The sequence below is a fragment of the Pongo pygmaeus genome, chromosome 6 (genome assembly GCF_028885625.2).
Source record: "Pongo pygmaeus isolate AG05252 chromosome 6, NHGRI_mPonPyg2-v2.0_pri, whole genome shotgun sequence".
Classification (NCBI taxonomy): Eukaryota; Metazoa; Chordata; class Mammalia; order Primates; family Hominidae; genus Pongo; species Pongo pygmaeus.
Window position 1 is genome coordinate 147,271,381 of NC_072379.2, and position 19,555 is coordinate 147,290,935.

Consider the following 19,555-nt stretch of genomic DNA (forward strand, 5'->3'; position numbering starts at 1 on the left):
GTTTACAGTCAACCTCTCTCTATAGATTCAGGAGCACATTTCTTTCCTGGAACGGGTGTGTAACAATTTGCATGGGGTATTGCCAATGAGGGAAGCTTCCCTGAGCCTCCATGTTCAGAGTCTTTACTGAGACTCCGTTATATAGGAATGACTGATTGCCCACATGGCTGACCTCAGTTTCCAGCCCCTCAGAAGGCTGGAGAATATAAGCCAAAGCCCCACACCCTTCATCACATTGTTGGTCAATCTGGCATGGTCAGGCCCCATCTTTTTTCTTTTTCTTTTTTTTTTGAGACAGAGTTTTGCTCTTGTTGCCCAGGCTGGAGTGCGCAATGGCACGATCTCGGCTCACCACAACCTCCACCTCCCAGGTTCATGTGATTCTCTTGCCTCAGCCTCCCAAGTAGCTGAGATTACAGGTACCTGCCACCACGCCCAGCTAATTTTGTATTTTTAGTAGGGATGGCATTTCTCCATGTTGGTCAGGCTGGTCTCGAACTCCTGACCTCAGGTGATCCACCCGCCTCAGCATCCCAAAGTGCTGGGATTACAGGCATGAGCCACCACGCCCAGCCCAGGCCCCATCTTAAGTGCCATCTGCTGTGGCCCTACCACTAAAACACAGTGTTAGACTATCTGGAATAACCCAAGGCTCCCAGGCAGATGAAGACATGCTTACCAGGCAGGACATCCCAAGGACTTAGATATTACCTTCCCAAAGCCAAGGGCAAGGGCCAGACCTCTTGAGGGCAAGGCTAAATTCTCTATTACACAGTTTTGAAAATCTCTCTGTTGAGGACAAGAAAGCAAAGATTCCTAGGACTTACTACTAGAAGGAAACCTGAAAATCCTAATGTTTCTTAAAGTAAGATTCCAGGACCACTTGCATCAGAATCACCTGGCATTAACAAAATGCAGACTCCAAAGCCCCACCCCAAACCTGAATCGGATTCTCTGTAACGGAAGCATTGGAATATGCATTTTAAGCATTTTCCTTTAGCAGTTTTTTATGTAGGCCAAAACTTGAGAAATGTAATTAAGATCCAAGGTCCTTGTTCCTACAAGTAGAGTGAAACTAGCATGCAATAAAGCAAAGGGAGAAAATTCTGCTTCTTATTCCACTGCTGAGTTTATCTTGGGCAAGCCATTATTCCTCAAACATCATATGTTTGAAAATAACATTTAGCTACATTTGTTTTAAACAGACATAACTAATGTAGCATGCTCTTAGACTGAGAAAATATTCATTGAGTTACTTTGTGCTCTTGGGAAAGATGCTTGTGGAATACAAGATGGAACTCCATCTAGTTCAGCTGGCCTTGGGAAAATGAGGGGATTTCTCTTTTCAGAGTATCTATGTGATCACTGTCGCCCTCCTAGGCAGGAGTAGTTTCTATTCATCCTTTCATTCATTCACAAATTGGTATCTACTGTGTGGCAGGCAATGTTCTCAGTGCTGAGGAGAGAACAATGAACAAAACAGAAAATGCCTCTGCCTTCCTGAGGCCAGGACCACATATATATTATTCCAGATAGTGATACATGCTGTGCAGACTTTTTAAAAATCAGGATAAAGGGGAAAGGACAGTTGAAAGTGGGGTTTGTTATTTAACATAGGATGTTTAGGGATAGAGTTTCTAATATGATGACTTGTGAGCAGAGAAGTAAACGCTCAGCCACAGAGTTATTTGGGTAAAGGGAACAGCAAGTTCTAAGGCCCTGGGGCAGGAGCAGTTTCAAATGTTGTGAAGGAGAAAGTCCTATGTGGTGGAATTAGAGGAAGACTAAGAGGAGTGGAAATAGATATGGGGAGTACAGACATCTCTTTCAAGGAATTTGGAAACAAAAGGGTGCATAGAAATGGTAACTTTTGGGATAGATAAGGTCAAAAGAAAGGTTTTATAGTGCCAGTGGTTGTTAAGAGTAGAGATATGTCTCTGTGTGTGTGTGTGTGTGTGTGTGTGTGTGTGTGTGTAACAACCCAGTTGTAGAGGGAGGGGAGAATTGTCAGAGTGGTGTCCTTGAGCTGGTAGGAAGGAGGCATCCCCTGTATAGGTGCAGCAGTTGGCCTTGAATTAGGAACATAGATGAACTCTTCTTTCTCCTTCTCATCTCTCTGATTCCCATGGTGACCTTATTTTCAGCCTTCCTGCCTCTTCTCATGACCCTTTCATGTTAAATAAATCCTTTTATCTTCTGTTGTACGGTTAGTACTTCATTCAGAAAAAAAAATACAGGAAACAAAAAAAGATATTGATAACACTGTTCACCGTAGAGTGAGGCTGAAATGTCTGTTCTACCAATTACCAGTTTTGTTGTATGAGTCAAATGAGATTTATTGTACAGAAGATCCCCCAGGAAGCTGCCACCCGTCGAACCTTATTTTAGAATGGAATAAACGTATCATTATCAAAACTAAACAGTGTTAGCTGGTCTGCCCATCATGCTCATGCTATGTAACTTTCCTTCTCTTTTCTCTTATCCTGTTCTGTATTGAATGGCCAAATTTTTTCTGCTACTTCAAATGAAACTGTGGTCTAATGTCTAAATGCTACCTCACCTGCTGAGAAAACTTAGAGCCAAAAACACCTGCTATTGGTCAGTTGTTAAATTTATCGCTCAGTATATTTAGCCTGAAGTGACTTGTTGAGTTAGAATGAGAGCAAATAGTGCCACCTGCTGGAATTACACTTGGAAGGGGAAGCGTGAACATGCCAAGAGCACTCCATGGTTTTGTCCCAATCATTACTTTAAGCCTTTCAGATGAAGTCATGAGCCTGCTTTATTAGATAGTAATTTCTTCCACCTATATTCTTTTCTGATGGCAATATGCCACCTTATGTATTTCTCTTTTCTCCCTGTAATGATTCAGTATCTAAAATTACCATTAAAACCAGCCGTATTTCATTTTATTTCTCTTAGAATCTCTTGAAAAATTACAGAATGTTGCAATTTGAAAGAACCTTAGAGGTTCTCCGTAGTTTCAAACACATTTTGGACACAGGAACTTTTGGGAAACTATGGATACAATCCTCACTTTGGACCTCAAACTGAGGCCTGAAGAGTGAAAAGTGAAAAGACCACACAGCTAAGGCTCTATATCAGTTAAGATGCTTTCAGCTACAATAAAAATGGCTTGAGCAATAACATAGCATATCTCACATAAGAAATCCTAAGGTAGATGGCTCTGGGATTAATTTAAAAGTTGAATAGACCAGGTGTGATGGCTCATACCTGTAACCCCAGCACATTGGGAGTCTGAGGTGGGCGGAGAACTTGAGCCCACGATTTCAAGATGAGCCTGGGCAACATGGCAAAACCCCATCTCTACAAAAAATACAAAAATTAGCTAGGTATGGTGGTGTGCTCCTGTAGTCTCAGCTACTCAGGAGGCTGAGGTGGGAGAATCATCTGAGCCCAGGAGGTCAAGGCTGCAGTCAGCTATGATCACACTGCCACACTCCAGCGTGGGTGACAGAACAAGACCCTGTCTCAAAAAATACAAATAAATAATTTTTAAAAGTTGAACAATGTCAGCCATGATCCAGGCTCATCCTCTGTCCTCTCTGTCCTCTGTATCTCTGACATTTGTGAGGCAGCTCCAGCAACATTAAGAACCACAGCTTCCCACCCAATATTAAGGGGCAGAAAAGGGACTGTCTTTTCCTTATATCTCACCAAAAGACTCCACTCATGTTTCATTGGCTAGAAGGGAATTATGTGTCTCATCCGAAGTGGGTAGCTGGCAAGGAGCCTGGAATTGCCACCTTTGCCTTCATTAAATCCAGATCCATCCTGTGGGCCTTGAGTAGGGCTGTCCTTATGCAAAGCACAAGACTCTAGAAACACAGAGATTCCAGGGCAAAATCAGATTAGCTCACAAAGTTAAAAGGGAGAGTGACTAATTATTGGGAGAAAAATCTCCATGGGTCTCTTCCACTTTTGCCTGCCTTCTGAGCAAGAAGCATTGACAGCTTTGTTTATACCTTTTTTAAGGATGTGTGTATAGCTAGCAGCCTTGGAAGATACAGATAGTGTCTTCCTCTGGGACAGAGGGTAGATTTATTTCATGGCCAGAGTGATAAATATAATGTCACTCTCCATGGCAGAAATTGAGCAAGTTTGCTAGTAGCTACTGTAAAAGATTGGGGTTTCCTAAGTCCAGGGTCCCTCAGCTGTGAAGCAAACTTATTCCATGTGCAGCATCCACCTGGGATGCCCTGCATTCCCCCGCAAGGGAAAGCAATGTGAACAGGAAGCTCAGGCTGCTTGCTGTGTTGTGAGTAAAGAAGTCCTTTGTCTCTGACCCAGGAGTTTCATGTCTTCTGCCAGCATCATCAAACTATGGCCATGTTAAACTATGGTTCTGCCAGCATCATCAAACCATGGCTAACTTTTTAGCCTGCAAGTGGGGTAAAGTCTCAGACCCTTCCCAGTTCTTGATACTCATGGAAAGGCAACCATTCATGTTTGGCACCGTGTTCTTTCCAATGATCCAGGCTATATGCATCCAATTCCCAAATACTTATTTCTGGAAATGAGAATTTGTTTGGTATATAAGAAATTCCTTTTCCACAAGCAGAAATAGGGCAACACTTCAGTCTCCAACTGGAGATACACCTTAAGTTAGGACAGTGTCATTGGCTCAAGTGTCTTTTATGCTGTCTCCCTTTTATTTGCTCGCTGATTGTCTCTATAATTATCTCTTTTAAAATGTCAGTTGCTCTCACCCAGAAGACCAAGAGCAATCAGCCACAAACTGAACCTAGAAGCTTTTAAAACACACTGGCTGTCTGACTGGGGGATGGGGTTTCTCAAAGACTTCCCGCAGCAATGTCAGGGAAGCTGACATTGAGTGGCTGAGAAAAAGGAACCCTTTCCTTGGCTCTCACAGTGGGTCTTAAAAACCCTTCCTGAGGAAGCAACAGAAGGGGTGTGGAATATGCTGACTTCATAAATATTTCTCCAGCAGAGCCTGAATGGAGGCTCTTTGGGAAGAAGGTTGCTCATGGGGGCCTTTGGCCTTGAGTCCCTCTTACTGTATCCCACTAGGGTGAGAGGCTCTGAGCTACAGCATTGTCCTGGCAGCTTTCTTCCCTTCTCCAGAATAAAGTATTGATGTTAAGGTGTTGGTGAAGAAATAGGGGATCTATTGGGACAAGCAAAAGGTATAGATATTTTCTAGCAACTTCTGGCACTCAGAGTTTCTCCAAATAGTGACAGTTTGAAGACCTGGACATGAATTCATCATAGCAGTAGGAGAATAGCAGAGGAAATTAGAGCAGCATTTATCCCTACGAGTCAAACCTTAGGGTTAAACTCAATTTATCCCTAAATTCTATTTCCTTGATGGCAGTTGATGCCTTTAAAATGAAACAATCTTTCCTACTTAGCCCAGGAACCCTCGTTCTCTTGCTGTTCTGACAACTTACATTTTAAAAATGCTCCTGCTAAAATACAGCATTATGAGAACAGAACAGATTTAATCTGAAACCAAGGCTACTTTTTCCTCATCTGTATCAGAACTACAGAGAAAGATCACGCAGCCTGTGGGTCATATTATCATCTCCCTGCATTCTGATCATACTTCCATGGAAACCTTGATGGAGGTCACTGGCCTGCAAGTTAAATCCAGTCCCAATGACCCCTGGAGGCAGGGGCTTCTAATTTAGATGAGATATTTTTCTGAAGTGTGTGTCGAATCACCACAGGTGTTGAAATGAAAGTTCTCTTGCTAACGACATGAAGGATCAAAATTCCTTGGTACAATTAGGTTGATTAAATTGAGCTCTGTGTCTAATATCCCTGTAGCTCAATAAAGTTAATGCGGCTTTCCAAGGGGCCCAACACAGAGGCAGGGAACAGTCTAGGTCCTGAGAGAATCTGGCCCACCATGGTTTTTAAATTAGAAGTTTGATTGCTTGTGACACCGTCTCAAAATGGTACCAGCCAAAAGAAGCTGAATTTTCCATTAGCCCAGGAAAAAAAATGACAGATATTTAATTAAGCTGCTTAGAGATTAGGTGGAAGGCTTATTGATGGGTAGAGGGGCTGAATATCTTTATAAGCAAAGTTAGGAAATTCACTGGTGTGCCACATCTTTAATGTTGAAAAGAATTCACCCAGCCTAAGGGAGCTGAAGACGTGTGTGCTGCTTCAGCCTGAAGCTGCCTCTCCTGTCAATCACAAGAAAAAATGCACATTTAAAAAGTTTGTTTATAAAGCACTAGGTGGTCACTGAGGAACTTAACATAAAATATAAAATGTGAAATAAGAAAGCTACTTATAGCTAAAGTTAATAAAGCAACCACTTAATCCATTTGCCAATTGTTGAGAGGTGACTAATTGCAGAGGAAGGTTGATTTGGAGGTGATCTTTAAAAAAAGAATAATTTATGGTCAGTGCTAGAGAGTAGGTTATGAGAAGGAGCCTACATCCCAGATGGGGAATAACCAAGGTTTGCAACAGATGATGTACAACAGGGATTATTCTCCAGAAATATTGTGCTACCTTTCGGATAGGCACAGGTGGTCGTAAAATGTAGGTCACCCTCATTACACCAACAATAGGTCACCCTCATTACACCAACAATAGGTTACCCTCATTACACCAACAATTCAAGGGTCCCCAACTTTCAATACAGTATAAAGATCAATGAAATCAAGTTTCATAAATTTCCCCAAAGCAGTAGCTCTCAACTCTAGCTATGTGTTAACATTTCCTGGGGAGTTTTTTAAAATACCAGTGCCATCTCTTGACCAACTGAGTCAAAATCTCTGGACACAGGTGTTTCAAGAGATCTCCAGGTGGCTATGAATCACTTCCCAAGGAGCTACTTACTGAAATGGTAAATTGTATGTGGAATTAGAAGATATCAAGCTCTGAAGTCTGACAAACCTTGGTTCAGTTCGTGACTCCACTAACTTACTGAATCCAAGACACTCAACATGCACTAACTTCTCCAGACTTCAGTCTTCTTATCTGGAGAGGGTCAATGATGGTCACATCTTGGAAGCCTTCTAAAATTAAATAAGGAAATAAATATATACCTGGCACATAGACCCCCAAAACACCCTTGGTTATTAATGGTTAATGATTGACATTTTATCCTTCTTCCATTGATCTTGCCATCGACCTTTATAGGACGTGACAGACTTAGATGATTTTTCCTTCCCCTGCTTTGTTTGTCGTCTATAATTTACTGCTATTTGGTATCTGGGAGAAAAATACTCATATCTTTCATGCTTTCTGCTCCTCCAGCTGCCACAGAAGTGTCCTTTTCATTTGATGTGGGAAATGGGCCAGTAGAGATTGTAGTGAGGTCACCAACCCCTCTCAACGATGACCAGTGGCACCGGGTCACTGCAGAGAGGAATGTCAAGCAGGCCAGCCTACAGGTGGACCGGCTACCCCAGCAGATCCGCAAGGCCCCAACAGAAGGCCACACCCGCTTGGAGCTCTACAGCCAGTTATTTGTTGGTAAGTAACGGAAAGGTAACCATGGCTTCCTTCTGTTGATTTTTAAGAGCCTACACAATGCAAAAAAAAAAAAAAAAATCAGCCTATGCAAGGTTTGATGTAGAGATCCTTCCAAAAGTAAGGGTGTTGGCCTCTTGAGGTCTCCTTCAAGACAGAATGGAATAAGGAAGAAGGTTCAGGAGACCTAGATCTCGCTCCACTTCCACTCTTGGGAGCTCACTGTCCTCAGCTATAAAATCAGAGTGCAGGCTGAGACATCTCTCAGGTCTCTCTAATATCTGCAATTTTAGGTTTATGGTTTTAGAAGTGTATAAAGTTATTTGATCATTTGGGGCACTTGTAAATGTGTGGAAGGAAAGAAAGGAAGGAAGGAAGGCAGGAAGGAAGGGAGGAAAGAAGGAAGGAAGGGAGGAAGGGAGGAAGGGAGGAAGGGAGGGAGGGAGGGAGGGAGGGAATGGGCTATCTAAGTTCAGATTTTTTCGAAATGATAAATATAAAGCCATTCCTTTCTTGCCTGTTCTCAAGGTTCTAGGCAGAGAAAGATTTAGACTTTTCCTGATATAGGAAAAAAGATCAGTACAAAAAAGAAATTTAAACAGATCAACAAGTTAAACTACCTATGCAAGAAGTGGATCCAGCCACCCAGTCTAATCTTTTTCACCTGTCTTTCTGCTATTGACATATTTCAGATGAACCTAAAATTACTTCAAATTCATACCTGTTTCCCATGGCTAGTTGAATTTTAAATTTTGTTTCTGAGAATATTCATATGTTAGGAAATTAGCAACTTTTCCTCTGTTGAATGAAAAAAGGAAGTGAGTTTGAAGGACTTTGGGGATGCATCATCTTAGACCCCTCTCTAGGGAGGTCAGTTGATCAGTGCAGTCAACTGTGGAAGCCTCAGACAAAGCAAGACAAGAATGTGACCTGGTTGCTGTTCATATTCATAACAGCTGCCACTTGGGCTCCACCCTACGTTAGAGCCTCACTGAGAGCCAGTTAATTTTAACAAGGGGTAGAGTCCCCACTGTGTCTTTCATAGTTGTGTTGGGAAGCTTGAAGAGCAGTAGAATGTCATTAAAGGAAAGGTAAAATTAGATCTCCATTCATTTTGTGTGATGTCAGCCAACTACAAAACAAAGGTGTGAGTCAATGACCTTTGAAAGTGAGACTGACTTTTAACAACCACATCAGCTGGGGCTATAAATGAGTCACAGATTTAGAAATAAAGTATTTCCTAATTACAACTGGAAACCAGCCCTTTCCAAATCCTTCCCTCAAGTTATAGATCACAAAATTACACATTATTTTTTAATTAGCTAAATATCATGTCCATTGATCCCTGCTGAGCACAGTGAAGAAATTTCACTTCATCAACATGTGTGGCCCAGATTAGCTAGGACAAGTTTCTTCCTAAATACTGTTAATTCTGAACATACGGGGTAGATTCTATTTGGTTTTCATCATAACAGGTGACCCTACTTGACTCAACTTCTCGTTTTTTTGACCCTGCCCGTGGATATAGAAGTCCAACTTTAGTTTTGTTCCTTTCTGTTGGCTAACTGTGGCTGTGTGTAAGAATTTTGAAGACCTAGTAAGGTTGTAAAATGAAGAGATGGAAGAGTATTTATTATGGTCTTGGAAGGAACGTCAATTCACTTAAAGAAGGTGACCCAATAATAAAGAAAAGAGTAAGGGCCTGAGATCAGAATTCTACAGAACCATGGAATTTAAGGGATAAACAGAAAAAGAATATCTCAAGAAGAATGAAGAGGAATAGAAATAATGAGGCAAGGAAAATTAGGAGAGGGTAATGTCACAAGAGGAGGAGGATTTGATTAAAAAGGTAATGGCAAATAATATCAAGCACCATGAGTAAAATAAGGCTAGAAATGTGCGTGTGTGTGTGTGTGTGTGTGTGTGTGTGTGTGTGTTTTGAGACGGAGTCTCACCCTGTGGCCAGGCTGGAGTGCAATGGTGTGTTCTCAACTCACGACTCACTGCAACCTCAGCCTCCTGGGTTCAGGTGATTCTCCTGCCTCGGCCTCCTGAGCAGCTGGGACTACAGGCGCATGCCACTATGCCCAGCTAATTTTTGTATTTTTAGTAGAGAAGGGGTTTCACCATGTTGGCCAGGCTGGTCTCAAACTCCTGACCTCAGGTGATCCACCCAACTCAGCCTCCCAAAATGCTGGGATTACAGGTATGAGCCACCACTCCTGGCCTGTGTTTTTTTAATTTAGTAATTGTAAAACCATTGATGACCACAGAAACAGAAATTTCAGAACAGGAGGCTGACGTGATGAGTCAGCAATTTCTTTTGACTAGAAAATAGTCTCTAGTCCCAGTTTCTAATCCCTGTCACCTTAAAGGGAGGCATAAGGCACATCTCTCAGATATGAGCTACTTGAGCCAATTTGTGAAATATTGTTCGGCAATAGAAGTCTACCTCAGGTGAAGTGAGAGGGGTTGTTACAACAGGAAAAAAAAAAAAAGGATGGCCACGGTGGCTGACGCCTATAATCCCAGCAATTTGGGAGGCCAAGGCAGGCGGATCATGATTTTGGGAGTTCGAGACCATCCTGGCCAATACAGTGAAACCCTGTCTCTATTTAAAAATACAAAAATTAGGGCTGGGCGCAGTGGCTCATGCCTGTAATCCCAGCACTTTGGGAGGCTGAGGCAGGCGGATCACGAGGTCAGGAGATCGAGGCCATCCTGGCTAACACGGTGAAACCCCATCTCTACTAAAAATACAAAAAATTAGCAAGGCGTGGTGGTGGGCACCTGTAGTCCCAGCTACTCGGGAGGCTGAGGCAGGAGAATGGCATGAACCCGGGAGGCAGAGCTTGCAGTGAGCCGAGATCGCGCCACTGTACTCCAGCCTGGGAGATAGAGTGAGACTCCGTCTCAGAAAAAAAAAAAAAAACCCTAAAACTAACACCTAGTTCAACAGCTATGAATTTCTGGAGCCACTTATCCCCAAACTATTCAGTTAGAATTTAGGGACTTGGGTGTTAGTCTCAGTTCACCTCTAATATAAAAGCATTTTCTTGACCAAGTATTACCATCTTCCCTCTTTGAGTATCTTCTATTTCTATGTTTTGTTTGTTTGTTTGTTTGTTTGTTTTACAGAGTCTTGTTCTGTTGCCCAGGCTGGAGTACAGTGGCATGATCGTGGCTTACTGCAGCCTCAACCTCCCAGGCTCAAGGGATCCTCCCACCTCAGTCCCCAAGTAGCTGGGACTATAAGTTCATGCCACCATGCCTGGTATGAGGTCTCCCTATGTTGCCCAGGCTGATCTCAAACTCCTGGGCTCAAGTGATCCTTCCACCTCAGCTTCCCAAAGGGCCGGAATTACAGGCATGAGCCACCATGCCTGGCCTCTTCCAATATTAGACATTTTTTATTACGTGCTTGGTAATGATTGAACAATACCAGGGTTGCCAAGTGGTAAATCTTCCCACAGTGGTGTGTGGTTAACAATATGGTTTTTGACTACCGCCTCTGCCTCTTGCCAACTGAGAAACCGCTGACAAATTGCTTAATATTTCTGTGTTAATTAGGAATACAGCTCCTACACCACAGTATTAAATGAGATATTCCATGCTAAGCACTCAGAAGAGTGCCTTGTCTAGGGCCCATAATTATTATCATTATTATTAATAATGGTAATAGTAGTAGTAGTATTTGAGACAGGGTCTTGCTCTGTCGCCCAGGCTGGAGTACAGTGGCATGATCTCAGCTCACTGCAACCTCTGCCTCCCAGGTTCAAGTGAGTCTCCTCTCTCAGCCTCCTGCATAGCTGCGATTACAGGCGTGTGCCAACGTGACTGGCTAATTTTGGTATTTTTAACACAGAAAGGGTTTCACCATGTTGGCCAGGCTGGTCTCGGACCCCTGACCTCAAGTGATCTGCCCACCTCAGCCTCTCAAAGTGCTGGGATTACAGGCATGAGCCACTATGCCCAGCAGGTCCATACTCATTAAATGTGAGTTTCTTTTTCCTTTACTATCCTTTACTTTTTACCCCCTTTACTTTCTTCTTCCTCCATGTAATAGTTACCCTTCTCTTAAAGAAGCCTCTTTCAATGGGCTCATTACTTCTTTCTTGAAATATTGACTTGAAATGTGATCACTTCCCACTCACCAACCCTACAGGAAAGTTCACATGCAGAGATGTCCCTCAATATTCAAAATTATTCTGCTAGTCCTCAGCTTACCTGCAGAGGCCACAGGGCAGCAAACGAAGGCCCAGGGATTTTTTCACAGTCAGCCAAGAAAGCAAGAGTTCATCTGAAAACATCACACCAGTATCCCTGCAACAGCTAAGATGTGTGACAGAGTGGCCCAAGAGCTCCATCTAGGTTCTGGAAGGAAGGGCTTTCATACAACTTAAAGCTGAAACAGACTGAAAATAGTTCTTGGGTTTACACACAGAGCTCTACAGAAGGCCACCTTCCACCCACTTACCTGTGTTAATGTAATTGCCTGAAGGGTTTTTCTTGCCCGCTACACGGGTAAACCAAATTTACTGAGACAATGTTATTGCAGTAAATAAAGCATTTAATTAACACAAGGCCAGCCAAGCAGAAGGACTGGAGTTATTACTCAAATCAGCCTCTCTGAGGGCTCAGAGGCTAGGGTTTTTAAGGACAATTTGGTAGGCAGGGGGCTAGGGAATGGGTGTTGCTGATTGGTTGGAGATGAAATCATAGGAGTGTGGAAAATTGTCCTCATGTTCTGAGTCTGCCTCTGGGTGACGGCCACAGAACTGGTTGAGTTCTGCATCCCAAGTCTGGATGGAGTCAGGTGGTTTCCAGAATATAAAAATCTGAAAAAAAAATCTCAAAAGACCAATCTTAAGTTCTACAATAGTGATGTTACCTATAAACGCAACTGAGGAAGCCACAAATCTTGTGAACTCTGGCCACGTGACTCCTGAGCATTAAGGGATTCTAGAAACTACACCTACATTTTAACAGAGTTCAGGCCTCTCCCATGATTCTAATCTCATGGCCTTTCATTGGTTTTACAAAGGCGGTTTCAGTCTTCCAGCCAGGAGGGAACCAGTTTTAGGGAGAGAAAATTATCATCCTTGCTTTAAAGCTAAACTCTAGCCAGCACTTTGGGAAGCCGAGATGGGCGGATCACAAGGTCAGGAGATCAAGACCATCCTGGCTAACACGGTGAAACCCCATCTCTACTAAAAATACAAAAAAATTAGCCAGGTGTGGTGGTGGGCGCCTGTAGTCCCAGCTACTCAGGAGGCTGAGGCAGAAGAATGGCATGAACGCAGGAGGCGGAGCTTGCAGTGAGCTGAGATCGCGCCACTGCACTCCAGCCTGGGCGACTGAGCGAGACTCCATCTCAAAAAATAATAGTAATATTAAAAAAAAGCTAAACTGTAAACCGAATACCTCCCATGGCTAGTTTAGCCTGACTTATGCCCAGGAAGGAGCAAGGACAGCCAGGCGGTGAGGCTAGAAGCAGGATGGAGTCAGCCATGCTAGACTTTTCTTGCTGTGTGATCTTTGCAAAGGTGGTGTCATTAGCAAGGCCACGCTCACATGTCCTTTTGCAAAGTAACCAAAAAAAAAAAAAAAACAGAGAAGACACAGTTCACCTCACTGCACATCTAAAATATAATTAGAAGCTGTCATCCCAAAAGGGTTAACACAGGTCTTTTGGAAGTTGTAAGAATCCAGAGATTATTCTGGTTTAATCAAAAAGTAACAAATACATTTAAAAACTAAGAGACACAGAAAGAAAAAAAGCACTTGCTGGTATTTGTCTGAAAAGTGCAGGAAACTTTTCCCATTTTTTGATCCAAAATGAGTGACCAGCATATGACGAGCTCCCTGGATGGCCCAGCAGAAGCACTTAAGCCACATGATGATCTGAAGCCTCAGCCAGCCCAGGTGTTCGGACCTGAGCTGTCCGTGGGCCAGATTTTTCTTAGGAGGTGGAAAAAGCAAACAAGCTCGTGGTCATTGTCTAAGCGTGAACAATGCCAGGCTGGATTGAGCAAAGCCCTCTTTGGCAGAGACATACAAGGAGTTTGGAGTCCTGACAGCTGATAGCAGTGGCAGGACTGGGAGGAGGCAAGATAATCTGCTGGGCCCCCAGCCTGGAAGGCTGGCTGCCAGCCCAGGGCATGGCCAGGAGCTGGCAAGCAAACACCGCTGCGGGGAGCCAAGCAGGCTGTTCAGGTCCGGGAGCTAAGATGGGGTTAGCATGCAGCAAGCTAGACACTAGCCAGAGCGCGCAACTGCTCTTGGCAGTCATTAAGGGAGGAGATCAGAGTTAGAAGATCTGGAGGCCACTTCAGACAGCTTCAGGAAGAAGTCAAGCTCCTAAGTGGCTCCTTGACAGAGCCTAGGTCATCTTAACTCATGACAAATGTCCATGCTCAATTTACTTGGCTCTGGCCTCTTCTGATATCTCTCCAGAGGTTAAAGGGAACCATCTCTTTTGTGCAGTCCAAAAAGGAGTTGAAAAATCACCCTCAGTGCTTCAAGTTCTTTTGCGTTGGGCAGAAAGCCTGACTGAGACTCAGTGGAAGGCATGCTGTCTTCAGAAGGACTCAGAGACTACCTGAGAGTGGGGAAGCCCGCAGCCTCTTCTTCCTCTGACAGTTTGTCTATCAGGAGACTTTTTTCTCCTGGGTGGCAACCTGAGTTTATGGAAGAGTTGAGGTTTATTAAATGGACATATAAGCAACTAAGACTGAAATGTTATAACCATTCTCTGAGTCCAGCCTCCCCAAATTCTAAAATACAGCTTGTTTGGCCAGCTGCTTCTCATACTCTCTGTATTCCAAAATCACAAATGGATCATTCCAGTGCCATCTGAAATGCAGTATCACTGAGAGACCAAAGAGAAAAATCACATTTGTGTGTAAAGGAGAAAAATAGAATTCTAATAATGAAATGCACCCAAATATATGTATGAATAAAATGGTTATTTCTCGTGTCTAAGAAATTGGTAATAAAAAATGTACAACTCAGGCCGGGCACGGTAGCTCACGCCTATAATTTTAGCACTTTAGAATACTAAGGCGGGCAGATCACCTGAGGTCAGGAGTTCGAGACCAGTCTGACCAACATGGTGAAATTCCATCTTTACTAAAAATACAAAACTTACTCAGGCATGCTGGCGGGCGCCTGTAATCCCAGCTACTTGGGAAGCTGAGGCAGGAGAATCGCTTGAACCCAGTGGGTGGAGGTCACAGTGAGCCAAGATCGTGCCACTGCACTCCAGCCTGGGTGACAGAGTCAGACCGCATCTCAAAAAAAAAAAATGTACAACTCAAATTGCGTGAATTATAACCTAGAGAATATGTGCCTGCCCCTGTTTCCTGCAAACCTGCCTCAAGAGCAACCACGTGAATGCTGACTGAGACATCCCGGTGAACCCCAGGGCCAAGTGCTTCCCATGCTTCCCCTCAATGAGTCCGTATGAGTCTGTAACATAGATAACATTGCTAATTCTTGTTTTATTCTCACATTAAAGATTAGTTGACTCACCCAAGGTCGTGCATTTAGGAAGAGACAGAGATGGGATTCGGTCCCAGACAGTCTGACTCCAAAGACTCAGCGCTTTAATCATTCCTCTTGTCAAAGCAAAAATTGCGCTGGACAAAGTTGAACAGGCAAGGAAGATCTTCATTCAGGGCTGTTGCGACAGGGTAAAGAAGCCAGAATGCAGTCGAGCTCGCCTCCACTTCAGCTAAGGGCAGGAGAATTTTGTTTCTTTATTTTGATTTTTTGTTTTTTTATTTCACTAAAATACAATGGGAAAGTTTTTAAGAGCTGGGATAGGAGGGATCATAGGGTGTCTGTGTTTGCCAATTGGCTCTACTCAAAGGAAAAGTAAGCTTTCACAACTTGGAGCCAGGCATTCTGTGAAGTTAGGCTCCCACCCTCCCGTGGAGGGGAGACAGGGTGCTATCTTCCTTGACAATTACAATTCAAAGAGATGACTACCAAGTTTTTGAAAAAGCCATTCCTGGGTTGTAAAACTGGCAAACAGCTTTTTAAAAAATTTGCATCTCAGAAGGGCAGAGAAAGAATGAACAATAACAAGTTTTCTAAAGTAAGTGCTCTTAAAAAGGGAGGCCAGGGGTCTAGGGTGGAATGGAGGGGTCCTATGTAAAGTTTAGTCAAGCTGAAGGCAAAGCTAAGGCCCTCTTGGTCAGTCTATACCAGCGTCTCCTGACTGAGATGACCCTGTGGCCCAAAGGGCATGTGGGAAAGTGCGGTGACATTGGGTGCTCCCAAAGCTTCCCACAACGTGCAGGAGAATCCTTCCCAAGGAAGATTTGCAGGCCCCACATGCAATACCGGCCCTTTGTGGAGCACTCTCTCAGTTATGGAGTCTATGGGAGAAACTGAAGTTGACAGGCAGTGGTGAGGCTGGGCATCAGGCAGCCCTGGCTGGTATTCTGCAGATTATAAAGTCGCCATGGCAAAGATCTAGGCCGGCAGAGAGCCACTGTCAGACGCAAAGGGTTTGGCTTAACGAGAATTTCATGCAAAAGCACTCTTCTCAGGGAATGAGACTTCTTACTTGAGAGTCTCTATGACATAGAAATAATCTGTTTTGGTTTTTTGGGGGTTTTTTTGTTGTTGTTGTTTTGTTTTTTTTGTTTTTAAATTTATTTATTTATTTTTATTATTATTATACTTTAGGTTTTATGGTACATGTGCGCAATGTGCAGGTTAGTTACATATGTATACAAGTGCCATGCTGGTGCGCTGCACCCACTAACTCGTCATCTAGCATTAGGTATATCTCCCAATGCTATCCCTCCCCCCTCCCTCCACTAGTTCAACCCTTGTGGAAGTCAGTGTGGCAATTCCTCAGGGATCTAGAACTAGAAATTCCATTTGACCCAGCCATCCCATTACTGGGTATATACCCAAAGGACTATAAATCATGCTGCTATAAAGACACATGCACATGTATGTTTTTGTTTTTTTTTTAGTTCTTTTGATAAAAGTCAGCATGAATCTCTAAGTCTCGGACACATTCTTCTGGGCTTTCCAGACTCTCTCAACAGCATGTCTCCTGCTCTCCTTCCTGAAATGCTTTCTTCCCACGGATTCCACAGCCGTGTGCTATCCTGCTTATTTTTCCTGCCATGCTGGCCATGACTTAGTCTGTCCTGCATTCTCTCCTTCCTCCGCTTGACCACTAAGCGTTGCAGTGTCACAGAGCCTTCCTGTCTTCTCATCCGAATATTGTCTTGGATGATCTCATTCAGCCCACCATCCAATGGCTTCTGATACTAATTTGTGCCAATGTCTCTCAAATTTAAATCTCCAGGCCTCTCTTCTCTCAGGAACTCCAGACCCACTTATCCCACTTTCTACTTTGTGTTTCAACTTGGATATTAAATGGGCGTCTTAGAATAAACATGACAGGAAAGAACTCTTGATACCTCCTGGAAATTGGTTCCTCCAACAGCCCTCCCCATCTCAGTAGGTGGCATCACCATCCAATCCACCCATCCACCCCAAATTTGGAGTTACCCTTGATTTCCTTCTTCCTTTTCTTTCTTCTCTTTCCCTCATCGCTTCCTATCCAATAGTAAGCCATGTGACTCTACCTCCAGATTGTCCCTCAAATGCATCTGAGGCAGGAGAATAGGGTCTGGAGGCAGGGAAGATAGGCAGATTCATGCTGACTTCCTGGAACTAAATCAAATGGGAACACTTCAGCAATGACAGGAAGGTGAATGGCTGTGTAGCTTCACTTCATCCTCTCCATTTACTTACGCCACACACTGAGTAACATCCTTGCCATTTACATAGGGTGCATACTGAGTAAATGACTTTGTCACTTGACTTCATCTTCTTCATTTACATAGGGCACATACCAAGTAACCAATGGGAAACCTCTAGAGGGTGTTGAAACCCCAGAAAATTATTATTATTCAGAAATAAATGAGTATGTTTATTTATGTGTCCTCCCCCTAGAAGATAAGCTACATACAGCATAGACTGAGGATAGGGTCCAATAACAACTGGGCACTGGTTACCCAATAAATATTTCCTGAGCAAACATTTGGATGAATAAATAAGTGATTGTGATTTTTCTGGGTTAATATCCGTATTCAAAATTAGATCATCTCCTTTCCAAAGCAAGAAGGATTTTTTCCTTATAAACCTTCTCCAGAATTCTTTTCTCAAAATTTGATGATATTTACCATCTTGGGAAATATCATCTTACTAGGAACCACAGACTGAAATCAAGCATGACAGAAGCAGCAGCAGCAAGAAAAAAAAAAAGTCATAGAGAAAGTCAGCATATTATGAAAGACAGCATTTCAGATCCGTCTAGAGCCTGAGCATAGTTTTCAGTCTTCCTGATATCAAATTGAGGTCTTGCCTGTTTGGCAGTAGCTGTGATGCTGGCTGGAATCCTAATGCAGAGTTTCTACCCCAACCCTTGTAACTAGTTCTTGGTTCTCTCTGGGATAGAAATAGGGAATGATGTCATAATTAGAAACCATTGCCATACATTAAAGAGTAAATTAATTTGCTGGACAAAATCTAGTAAAAAAAATTACTACATTGAAATCAATCGACTATATGCAAAGCAAAAATGCAAATAAAATCTAGTAAAAAAAATTACTACATTGAAATCAGTCGACTATATACAAAGCAAAAATGCAAATAAAATATAGAAGCTCCTCCAAGAAATGCCTTCTCCTTCACAGCTGTTCACTACAAGGGTTACCAGCCCTCTATTCTTTTCTGAACCTGCCGGGCCACCACACTCGAGTCAGCTGCTATCTTCTCAATAGAACCATCTCCACCTACTACCCCCACTAAGGGCAAAGGATGGCCCCTTCCCACTTAGAGTTGCCATGTACATTTTCTGCCCTTTGCCCTTTAGGGATCAAAACTAATTGACTTTTGCAATTCCAGCTACCTTTCAGTCACAGCATTACCATAGGAAGTGAGTGATGATAGGTACAATGTTTGCGCTTTTTGTGTGTGTGTGTGTGTGTGTTACCGGGCTGAAGTGCAGTGGCGCAATCTCGGCTCACTGCAACCTCCGCCTCCCAGGTTCAAGCGATTCTCCTGCCTCAGCCTCCCAAGTAGCTGAGACTACAGGCACATGCCACCACACCCAGGTAATTTTTGTATTTTTAGTACAGGCAGGATTTCACCATGTTGGCCAGGATGGTCTCCATCTCTCGATCTCGTGATCTGCCGGCCTCAGTTTCCCAAAGTGCTAGGATTAGAGGCATGAGCCACCGCGCCTGGACAATTTTTGCTTTTTTTAAAATGTGCTCCCAAATAATCAAATCAACAGTGTACTTTTAATGTCTTTTGAGCTCCCAACTAACTAAAAGATAATCTGTTAACTTTATTATACGGGTAGAAACTTTACGATGAACATTCCGAACCTAAGAAAGTAAAGGTTCACCTTCTCATGTGTCACGAAACCAAATGCTTCAGGGACTCCGGTCTTTCTTCCAACATTCTCATGGCAATTGGAATGGTCTGATGCAGAGAAGACATTTTAATGTAATGGTACCACTTTTGCAATCAATATGCAGTCCAATAAGGACTGAACTAAACTTCGTGATAATAAATGGCAACTATCCCACAGAAAAAGATTGTAATAAAATAAATTAGTATCAATGACACAAATATTGAAGAAGGGATAGGTCCTCATAGCCCCATAGTTCCTCCCACAGTACACTATGAGCGTGAGAAAAAAGAGGCCCACTTTTAGTATGCCGCATTCAGATAAACAGGGTTGTTTCCCATCAGATGCTTCCCTATGTTTTTATCTCACAGTTTGGTTTCTGCTCCTTCGTGTTTTCAAGGCCCCCTGATGTGCAGGATATTGCGTGGGTCTCTCTTCTTTTCACGGTCCTATTGTCACATCCTGACAATGTTCCTCTTTCATTTTAATTTCATTTTATTACGTTTTTTCTTCACCATTGCCAGCTTCGCCCTCTCGCCATCGCCGACACCCACTGAAACGTATTTTATGGATGGTCTCTAGTCCCACCCTGTATATATTTGTTCAAAGTATACATATCATTGTGGA

The 19,555-nt window shown here is 43.1% G+C and overlaps 1 protein-coding gene across 2 annotated transcripts in view; it reads left to right on the forward strand.

Moving 5' to 3' along the window:
• The window catches only part of CNTNAP2 (contactin associated protein 2), a 2,269,257-nt gene that overhangs the window by 1,983,316 nt on the left and 266,386 nt on the right, over positions 1 to 19,555 (forward strand). For both annotated transcript variants that reach the window (XM_054495308.2, XM_063667934.1), the window contains one exon: positions 7,261 to 7,479. In XM_054495308.2, coding sequence (XP_054351283.2) covers positions 7,261 to 7,479 — 219 coding nt within the window. The remainder of the gene's footprint in view (positions 1 to 7,260; positions 7,480 to 19,555) is intronic.